General features: G+C 36.6%; 1 protein-coding gene across 1 annotated transcript in view; it reads right to left on the minus strand.

Annotated features, from left to right (window-relative positions):
* Window positions 1-10,299, minus strand: part of VPS13C (vacuolar protein sorting 13 homolog C (S. cerevisiae)) — a gene marked incomplete at its 5' end in the record, with an annotated part of 66,447 nt that extends 56,148 nt beyond the window's left edge. The window contains 13 exons of the mRNA XM_010023165.1: window positions 431-570; window positions 1,521-1,596; window positions 1,975-2,104; window positions 2,524-2,641; window positions 3,278-3,404; window positions 4,110-4,246; window positions 4,479-4,593; window positions 4,755-4,947; window positions 5,713-5,855; window positions 7,611-7,705; window positions 8,253-8,388; window positions 9,554-9,616; window positions 10,128-10,299. Coding sequence (XP_010021467.1) covers window positions 431-570; window positions 1,521-1,596; window positions 1,975-2,104; window positions 2,524-2,641; window positions 3,278-3,404; window positions 4,110-4,246; window positions 4,479-4,593; window positions 4,755-4,947; window positions 5,713-5,855; window positions 7,611-7,705; window positions 8,253-8,388; window positions 9,554-9,616; window positions 10,128-10,299 — 1,645 coding nt within the window. The remainder of the gene's footprint in view (window positions 1-430; window positions 571-1,520; window positions 1,597-1,974; window positions 2,105-2,523; window positions 2,642-3,277; window positions 3,405-4,109; window positions 4,247-4,478; window positions 4,594-4,754; window positions 4,948-5,712; window positions 5,856-7,610; window positions 7,706-8,252; window positions 8,389-9,553; window positions 9,617-10,127) is intronic.
* Between the last annotated feature and the right edge of the window lie 577 nt (window positions 10,300-10,876).

Raw genomic sequence — 10,876 nt, forward strand, 5'->3', positions numbered from 1 at the left:
GATTGATGGTGAAAGATAGAAACATCATAGAAATACTTGGGGATTTGCTCTTTGCAAGTGACCTGCCTGGGTATCTGCTTTGTTCTTCCAGTGCAAATTTCCCACCACCCATCCCCAAATTATGACTTAATACTATTATTTTCTACCAACAATTCTCCAGTAAAGGGTTGGGTTTTTTTTAATACATACACCCAGATGAAGTAGGTATATGTTTATTTCCATACATACCATATATAAAAAACAACTCATATGCATACCATGTATTAATAACCTACAGAAATACATCTGCATGAACACGTGGGATTTTTTTGTTTGGTGGCTATGTCTTCACATCCACTACATCTGAAGAACACTGGTAATAGAATATTGGGTTGGGGTTTTTTTTACATATTTTTATGCAGAAGGTAAAAATAGAATTCAAGAGACATACCTCTTTAATTTCAAACTTCAACTGAAGATCTACCAGTTCCTCTTTGGCAGTTTCCTCATTTCTTATGTCTTCTCCTTTACTAAGTGACTTGTCAGCTGGTTCAGAACTTTCCTCAAAATCAAAATACTCTTCTTCAGAGTCTACAGAAAAGAAGTGACTTGCCCCTTAGTGAACTGTTTTCCATAAACAGTGGCAAATATCCCACCCTCTCTTTCCCATTCTAGTGGGATTTTAAACTGTATGAGCATTTTAAACCTAATACAGTTCAGTTATATACTGCTAACTTACCTACTGGATGAAAAGTGAAGGAAATTAAAGCCCTATTAAGAAAAGGAAGGAGTTTAGCTGTATCAGTAGACATGCCAGAAAACAGATAAGGAAAACCAGTTATAAAGTAAGCTCCAGGAAACAGGTTTCCCCAGATTCCACTACAGGAAAGCTCTTCTCCAGAACAGGCACGGAAGTAAATGCTCAGATCCACAGTGTCAATACATTTTCAGAAAAAGGAAAGCTTTGCTAATGCAAAATGCTCAGGACAGGACATATAATATTTGTAACAGACAATTTTTGCCACATCTTAGCTGCTTCAAGCAAGTGTACACATCCCTTTAGACAAGTTTTTCACCTTCTTTATGTGCCTAACCCAAACTATGTGTCCTGGAGTGGCAGCAGCAGATTAGTATTTGCTTAAGCTCATTTTTGGACTTAGGTCAATTTTGAAGAAATAGGTTCTTCAATACTCTCTGCTAAAAAGATATCTCATGACAGCTGAATAATTAAATTGGTTTGCTAATGACAACCTAATATGGTCATTATTAATAGCTCACATTTGTAGAGGTTGCTTATGCATAATACTAATTAATCCCCAAAAAGGGTGGGGTTTTTTTTCTTTTTAAAAAGCAACTTCATCATTCTGAGGTAACATCAGCATCTTACTCGAATCTTCTTACGCACTTGAAATTAAAGATGATGAATCATACTCATCTCTACTGTCCTTATAACATGCTGTAAGATCAATAGCAGCCTGAAAATGTTAGCTATTTCAGAAGCTATGGCCTACTTATACAAAGACATATCGGTAGCTTCTTACCTGACACTATTTCTGCTAACAACTGAGGTGTATGAAGGAAACCTTTACCAACAGAAATTGTGGGAATAGCTGGTACCTACAGGGAAGGGAAAAAAGAAACAGAAAAAAAAATTACTATTTTACACTCTGAATAACTTGGTATGTCCAGTCGTATTTTCTACTGATGATGTATCTTTAACCTTGCCTCCCCATACTACTTGGAAAGGTCAGTTTTGCCAATACGTATATTGAAACCACCAGGACAATGACAAAGACTAAGCTAGACTTGTTTGAATAAGCCCAGCATCTACAGGTTGGAAGTCATAATGAAGACACTTTGCCTAATCCAGCTGTGCAACAGATCTCTTATTTCAAGTGAAAAAGACCACAGCCATTAGCAGGAATTCGCATTTACAATGACCACCTTAGTGACGTCATTCTTTTATTTCAGATTTCTTAGTTACAGTCAGCTTACCTTTGTGCTTGGAATTGACACAGATGACTTCTGAGGCAACGGAATGCTATCAATCAGATCAAAAATTGCCTTGATTTTCTGGTCAGAGAGTCTGACATGCACCAAAGGAAGTCCTCCTGACACTTTAAACCTTTAAAAACAAAACCAAACAACTGATTCAACACCAAGACAAAAGAATGAATTTCTGATGCAAATCTTAACAATATCTATACTCATCATACCATCCTAGAATGGTTTGGTTTGGAAGGGACCTTAAAGCTCATCCAGTTCCAAGCCCCTGCCACAGGCAGGGACCCCTTCCACTAGTCCAGCCATGTCCAACCTGGCCTTGAACACTGCCAGGGATGGGGTAGCCACAGCTTCTCTGGGCACCCTGTGCCAGCGCCTCAGCACCCTCACAGGGAAGAACTTCTGCCTAAGAGCTCATCTCAATCTCCCCTCTGTCAATTTAAAGCCATTCCCCTTGTCCTGTCCCTACAGGCCCTTGTAAAAAGCCCCTCTCCAGTACACAGTAATTAAAAAGAAATCCTTTTGACATTAATGTATTACTTTGCCATCCGGGTATCTCTTTCCACCATTGATTTTGCCAGCTGTACATGAATATCCATAGGCTGTAATATGTGCAAAGTTGACGGATGTTGAAAACGAGCCTTCTTCCAGTCTTCACCTGGAAATGTTCAGCAAATTTAGATGAAAAAAATATTGCTTGCTAATTGCTGTAATTAAGGTATAATTAAAGTAATCAAATGGCATCACTAGGAGAGGGTGAAGAACCCACTCACCAACTAGAGAAACCTAGAACAATTGGAGTAAACTATTACAACAGCTTTTGAATCCCACTTTCAGTAGTTCTTAAAACTGTATTGCCTTAGCACCCTTGAGGCCAATCCTTCACTAAAAGATGCATCTTAACATAGAACCCTAAAAAAAAATAGATACATGTATAGATAAATATAAACCAGTAACCTAGCATTTTGTTGACTGCACAAACTGAAGCCCAAATGAAGTATTAAGGACAATTTTAGCTGTATTTTGCTTAGGACTGAAAATATAGTAGTTCTGTGCATTTATGTCGCTTGCTGGCATAGAAGCAGAGGTGATACACAAGTCCAAACAAAAAGCAAGCAGCTGAAGATAAACTAACAATTTTTTTTGCAGTTTAATGTCAGGCATGTGTATTACAATCTATCTTTTAGTTAACTACTAGCTCTGGTTTGTCTTTTTCTTTAAAAAAACATGTTTATTACAAGCAGGTTGGCTTCACCCATCTCTTGACTAAACAGCAACTATGTTGTTTTGTTACCTGTTCTTCCAAATAGAAGTTGCACATTTTTGATTTCCACATCAAACTTGTCATAAGCTTTGTCCATAATCTCCTCTAAAGATGAAAAGGTAGAAGTCTGACTACTGCCTTGATTTATGCTGTTCAGCTAAACACACAAAAGACAAGATAATGTTAAGTGTAAAACTTACATACACCTGCTATTAATTCTAGTGAAGATGAAAAAGATGATTAATAGGAGTTCATGACAGACAGTTGGATTATTACAGAGAAGTAATCTTGGTTCATTTCACACTTCAATTATCAAGAATAAGTAGATTTTTTTCTGATACTTTTATCAATCAACTTAATTCAAGTTATGCAAGAATACCTTTTTTTTGTTCACATGCTTACTGCTGGAGTACAATTGAAATCAATATTTAATCAGCCACCTAAAATCAAGTTAAATTATTGACATTTTTCAATTTTTCAACTTTAAAACTCCAAGGGAAAAATTACGTTCTCTTTTCTTAATAAAACGCTAGCATTTTACAATAAGGAAAACAAATGCCCATGTGTTTAGCTGAATAAATGGAAGATATTAAATGATAAGCTATTACAATCAATCATGATTACGAAATGAAAATGTTTCCTGGGGAGATTAAGTAGTACAAATATGTCAAAAACAAGTTAACAGGTCTGAACAAATTGCTGGCCCTAATTTATTTGGTAAGAAATATTCAGGAAGTTAAAACTGCATTCACACAGACTATCATCTTTGCCTCCTGAAACCAAGATAGTTTCAGATGATAGCCATGTTAAGAGAAAAAAATATTTTCTTCCTGTACACTTGTAAGAGACATCATTTATATACCTGAAATGTACCAAAGTCCAAAATCAGCAAATCTGATTTTTCATGGTAGAAACCCGTCTGTGGAACCACAAGGTAGGAAGGTTTCAGATTAATCTTCAAGTCAAGGACTTTCCGCATTTCAATAATATGAACTAGTCCTTAAAAAAAAAAAGAAGGGATATTAAAATTCAAATGCTCTTTGCAAGTGAAGCACTTGTGCCAGTCAGCATATAAAGAGGTGCTATCTATCTGAAAGGTAACACGGCTTGAGGAGACTTCTCTAAGTCTACTGATCTCTCACTAAACTCAAGAACATCCACTTAATACTCCAATTGAAACATATTAAGACATTCAAGGGTTCACCTCAGGTGAGGTTTGTTATTATCTTACCTGTAGCAGTTCTTTCCTTTATTTCTTCCAGCTTCATTAATGTGGCTGATGTTAATCTTTCAAGATCCATCCCCTTGCTTGTCTGAAAGAATTCTACCATTGCATTTATAGTTCTCTTTTAACAAAAAAGAGGGGGAAAAAAAGACAGACAAGAATTATCAATATACACGGAAGTCAGATGATAAACATTCAAAAAGAGATCATGACAGAGTAAGGAGAATAACAGCAGAGAAAGGAGAATGAGAAAAAGAGGTAAGAGTTTTGGTTACTACTCACTGCGTCATACTTTATTTCCACAGGCTGTGATTCAATAGTAAGCCTCTGGTCAGCAGTACTATCCTCAGGGTTAACATCAAACTCTATCTTAAGTAGAGAAGAATTGCTATCCCCTATGGAAGCCACAAGAGATGGTACAATGTTTTCTTGTCTCAGGCCTGTAACGTACCAGTTTTCAAGCTTTGCTTCAACCCTAAAGATGATGAATAGTTAAATATACTTTATAAGAATACAGAACACAGTTCCATCTAGGAATTATAAGTAAGATGAGAAAACCTTTGATAAAGTCAAACATGACTAGCTTCACAGGACCAATCACACAGTTCAGAAACTGGAAAAATAAATGGGAGGCAAGTGTATTTCAAGAGTCAGCAGATGAGCTGGTGATCTTATGCAAAAAGCCAGAAGATGAAGGAACTGCAAATGAAAGCATGAAAGCTGCACAGACTCATTGTCCAGACACTGAAAATCTTAATCATTGACTGCATAATCCAGTAATTTGTGTTCAGTATTTCTGGTGTACCCGCTCTCAAAACACAGGAAGGATTCCATGTCCTACATGCTCGTTTATCTCCTACTCACAACACAGACAGCTTTTCATTTCTGTAGGAAGTAAGCAACCCATTCGGTAGCTTGGCTGGAGTTTGTTAGCCAGACCATTTCACACTGCTTAGGTATCACTTTCCAAAAGTAATATTCAGCACTTCAACATCTGGATTCAAGAAATAGCTTATTATCATTCATGAAGACAGACTAACAAGTAGCATTCCTTTCTTCATTCCATTCTATGTTATTCACCAAATTCTGTGATTGTAACTTTTCAGAGTGCAATTGCAGAACACCCATAAATTAAAAAAAATCAATAGACAACATAATGCACTACCCAAGAAAAGATCTTAAAAGTCAGGAGTGGAGGAGGGAGATGTTTCTACAAAAAAGAAAATACCAATCCAATTACTTAATGGCTTGTGCTCCTGGGCGTTGTGATATTTTGGTACTCAGATCAATTATCTGTACTTTCAGAGTTTCTGCGACATTCTCGTCTTCTTTAATTGTAAGAGAAGTGCTTAACAGCTTCAGTGTCACAACATGGGCAACATACTAGTGAGAAGGACAGAGAAAACTGACATTAGACATCTTGATATGAATAACTTTCTGAAATTCTAATTTCATCAAATCTACTGAAATGCAATATTTAAAGCTATTCCAGTTGATAACTGTAAGAAACGTATCCTTATGTAGGAAACAAAATACAGAGTCTTCACTTTCTTTCAAACCTTACCAGTCATTGATTTAACATAAAACAATGTATTTCAACAAATGCAGATCAGATACAGTCTGTATCTCTTTTCAGGATTCAGGTTTTTTTAAACCATGAAAGCAAGCACAGCTAAACTACACTCAGTAAAGAGTTTGCAAGATCAACAAAGTCATCATAATCCCATCAAATAACTACATTTGAGAAGACACTGCCTATATGCCGTTGTTATTGTTGCTGCTGAATGTCACATCTTGACCTTTTCAAGAAAGGGTTTTGGCTTCCTGACATATGTAGCATTTTATAACCGTGTCAATCAGCAGCAGCTTCCTATCTGCATTTGAAGCCTGCACCTTTCTTCAGTGTACTCAGAGAGATGAAAGCACTTTCACACTTAACTTATCCAAACTAAAAATTGAAGGTTTTCTACATAGGTTGGCAAGAAAAGTATGAAATACAATTTAGAAAGAAAGGCACCAGTACAGGGCACTGTTCGGGCTGTGTCTCTGTTAGCAAGAGATGCTGCTGCTGCTGCTCTGCTCTTTTCAAACTGACAGGAATATACAATCGCACACAGGCCTCCTTGTTGCCACTCAAACAACTCTGAACTTTCCCTATTTAAGGCACATGTAAGGTTATAAGAATTAAATTTAACAAAAATAAGTAAGATTGGAAAGTTGGAGTGTTGGGTTGGAGCCTTAGGGAGGCCTGTGGGGAGAAGAGACAACATTCTCCTTGAAGGAAATAGTCTTAACGTATAAAGTACTTCTGTGAGTGGTGACCAACTTAAAGCAGAACCACCAGTCGTGTTAAGATTTAAGACACCTGTAATAGTGCTCACAGAAAGTCCAGTGAGAGAAACCTTACCATTTCACATTTTCTTAGATGTCCTATAAGCCCTCTCAAGAACACTATACTTGTAACATTTTATCTATTATTCCTTTGCTTAACAAGCAAAAAACTACCTGTCACACATACGCTTTTTTAATTTTATGCTTTCCTTTGTGTAGGAGAAAAAAGTACTACTGAAATCTCCTCACACTTCTCATTAGGAAAAACATTTAAAGAGAAGCATAACACGATCCTTGTAAAAAAAGCAGCTCTGAAAGTTACAAACATTGGGTCAAATGGGAAATAATCACATGCTGGTGTTCACCTTCATATGAACAGCAACTGTTCAATTATCAGAATCAAACTACAGACTAATTTAGTTATCACCGTAACACACAGCGAGAAACGGACACAGTGAAAAAGCTAACAGGGAATCTTTATTTCATTTACAGTTAGCTTTTTTTATTCTCTTCCAAGTTGCAAATAGGTATCTCATTCAGTTTGTTACTTCTAAAGCACTCCACACCAGGGGTGTGCACCAGACAGAACACCCCAAAGAACATTTGCCATTCTTGTTGTAATTGTTTTTTATCTTCGTGCATTCAACAGATGTGACTTGCATTGACACACATTCTATTGCTTATCTTAAGGCTAACACGCAGCAGAAGGAGTTTTTGGTTTTGTTTTGGTTTTTTTAGTTTGGAAGTGTGGGGTTGTTTTTTTGGTTTGTGGGTTTTTTTAAACCATTCCTGTAAGAAGTTGTTTACCTGCTTTGGTAAGGAAAGGTGATGGGAGCTGTCACTGTATCCAATAGCAGTAAAAAGCTTCGCTTTCTCTTCTGGTGTCATTAGTTCATCAATAGCTAAAAAAAAATAAAAAAAAAAAGTAAAAAAATAAAATTTGCCCTTTAATTCATAACAAGAAGCATTTTTCGTCCCATTTGGTTTTTACTGCTGACACATTTCTTTGATTCTTCATATTGCACTAAGTTCCATATTGTGAAACAATTTACATAGAAGCAGTCTTTGTATATGGAGTTACATACATAGCACAGATATCAATGTAACTTAGATTACAAAAGGTACCCATAGTTCCCAGCTAGTAGAACAAATCTCTGGTCCAGACAGCAAATCAGCAGAACACAGTATTCCAGCCATTGCCTGTGACACTACAGCTATGAGCTCCATACTCCTCCTTACCAAGGTTCTGAAATGTTTATGGCATTTTTAGAAGTATGTTTTATTTGCCAGCTCAATATTCATTAACAATAATTAAAACTATAAAATGGATCAATGCTGCATTGCCAGACTCTCTCCTTCTGCACAACAGGAAGCAAAACATACTGTAACTTTCTTCTTAATATATATAAAAACTGTATCTCTATAGAATGCATTATAGTCTACACCTACTTTCAGGAACAGATGATTCTTCATCTTCCTTTTTCCTAGATTCTCTTTTACCCCAGAAACCACTAAACCATCCTCCACTTTTTTTTTCTGCTTCACTGGTTTTCTTCTTCAGTAGTTTTTGTCCTGATCTTATTGTCTACAAACCAGACATTAGAATAGACAATTAATTACTATACATTTTGTTTTTCTTTAAATAATGCATGTATTTACACATGGTGAACAGACATTTAACTGCTGGACAGCACCATCACCCTGTAAGAGATTAAGAGCACTCTGACTCACCAGACAGAAGCAAAAGGCAGATCGAGGAGGGAGGCATGCACATGCACACATATGTGGAAATAAGCACGTGTTACTTTAACTTTGGATGGTCTTTTTTCCTACAGATTTCACTAGCACTTAGACTACAAAAAAGGCAGTAACCACATGAAAAGACAGTATTTAAGAAGTAATAGCATTCTTGTAGTAACAAGCCTGAAGACTGATCCTGTATGATTGCATGCATTTAAAACTTGTAATTTGCATGCAGGCTTTTGCTTTGCTTTTCAAAATCAAGGTCTGACCTCTCATACCTCAGAATAAGAAAAATCATTATTATATTTTCATTTTACATACCTCCCAGATGTGTAGACAAATACTGAGGCTACATTGGCGTGAAGAGCAATTACATGATGCAACTAGAGAGGTTAATTTTCATGTTAGGAAAATAGCTACCAGTAGCATGCTTCTCACAAGCTGGCTATTCTGAGCTTGCCCTCAGTATGCTAGGTGCATTTACTCTCAACTGCAGATACAACACCTTGCATAACGCTATAACATGCAACCCCTTGTTAAGTGTCACAAATGATCTCCAGAATAGAATGCAGCTAGGGACTTGATCTGCCTTTTAACAGTTCTCAGAGTTGCCTTTTAATTAGACTGGCTGCCCCCTAGAAAGAGAGTATCTAAAGGTGTAGGTAGGATGTGAACAGCTGTACGTGTTTGATCTTGAACAGTTGTAGAACCAGTACTGAAGTAACAGAAGTCAAAGGAAGAAGATAATCTTTAAATCATCACCCTTAGACAATTGCCCGACAGTACAAAGTGGGTAGCAGTAACACCATGCACACACACTGGTAGGTTTTTAGAACTGGTTTCCAGTTTGGAAAACGATTTCTTCTTCTCCTGAAAGGATAGGAAACTTGCCTTCCCACCTCTCTACCCTATCATACTCGTCAGCACAAATTGTTTCAAGATACTGTCATGACAAAACCATCCTATTTGAAGTGGTACAGTATTATTGAATAAAAATTATTTCTTACCTCAACTTGTGCTTGTTGTCTTGCTAAGATTATATTGAAGACATCAAGCTTTCTTTCTAGGTCCTGTAAAAATGATGGAATCGTTTGCCCCAAACACATTTAGGAAAGGCTCACCATTACAAATTCTCTAGTAGATCCTCTGTATTTACACTCCAGTTTCTTCCTAGACCTGATCCTTTCTTTCAAGGGTATAGCCCCCTCCCAGCAGTTCACTAGAAGATGAAACCTGTTGTTAGGCAGTCTAATTTACCTTTTTTTAAAACAGATTAATCTTGCACTTCATTAAATGTATTTAAGTTCATCAATCCACAGAGAGTATTTAAATGATATTTTATCAGTGTTTTCTTCCTTTCCACAACAGGCTACACTCAGCTTCAGATTAAAACAGTATTTCCACAGAACTCTTTCTATTGTAAAACCAACAACCTTGATTACTGTCATGTAGATTTAAATAATTATTTTATAGAGGGACCAAAACATATTTTCTCCAAATGTCCTGGTTTCAGCTGTAACAGTTCTTTTTCTCCCTAGTAGCTGCTGCAGTGACACCAAAAGAAAAAAACCCAGCACATACCTGAATTTGTCTCTGTATTTCTTCTGAGAGTTTACTCTGTGTCAGCTTGTTCTTGTACATATTTTTGTAACTCTTCAGAAGCTGCCTATGTTGTTTTATGTTACTCCATGACCACATTCGAGTATGTCTTCTGATGTGAACTTCAAGAACACTGTTACTTGCATATTTCCACCTACAATAATTCCACACTTGTAAGCCATTTCCCATTTCACTGTGCATTACAACTTGAAACATTGCAGAGATAGCTTTTTAATATGCAAACACTTTGTTTATCACTTGTCATTTGAGACAAATGGTTTAATGGTTTCAACATCACTTTTGAACAGTGAACTGAGTGCCTATGTTGAATTCCTGAAGCACTATAAATCTGCATTCTCTATTGACTTCTGCATGTTTACAAATCTGGGTTGTAACAGCATTAAGAACACTCAGGGACTTTCATAACCAGCATCAGTTAATGCTTAGGAACAAGAATCCACGAAAATGTGTATCATCAGCTCAAAACTTTACAAATTACAGTTGACATACATATTCCCCTTGTAATACAGTTGCTATGTCTTTCTAAAATTATATTCTAATGTTTAGAGAGAGCATCAGCATTTCTGGGGACCAGAGTTAGCTGTGCAAGTCAGATTTTCATCACTTGGTTCTTTCACATGTTCTCTTCCACAAGCCTTTTCTACTTGGCTATGCAAAGCTCTGTGAAATTTGACAATGAAATTGAGTTCGCCCTCAGCAAGTTTGCCGAT

The sequence above is a fragment of the Nestor notabilis genome, unplaced genomic scaffold (genome assembly GCF_000696875.1).
Source record: "Nestor notabilis isolate BGI_N333 unplaced genomic scaffold, ASM69687v1 scaffold7951, whole genome shotgun sequence".
Lineage (NCBI taxonomy): Eukaryota > Metazoa > Chordata > Aves > Psittaciformes > Psittacidae > Nestor > Nestor notabilis.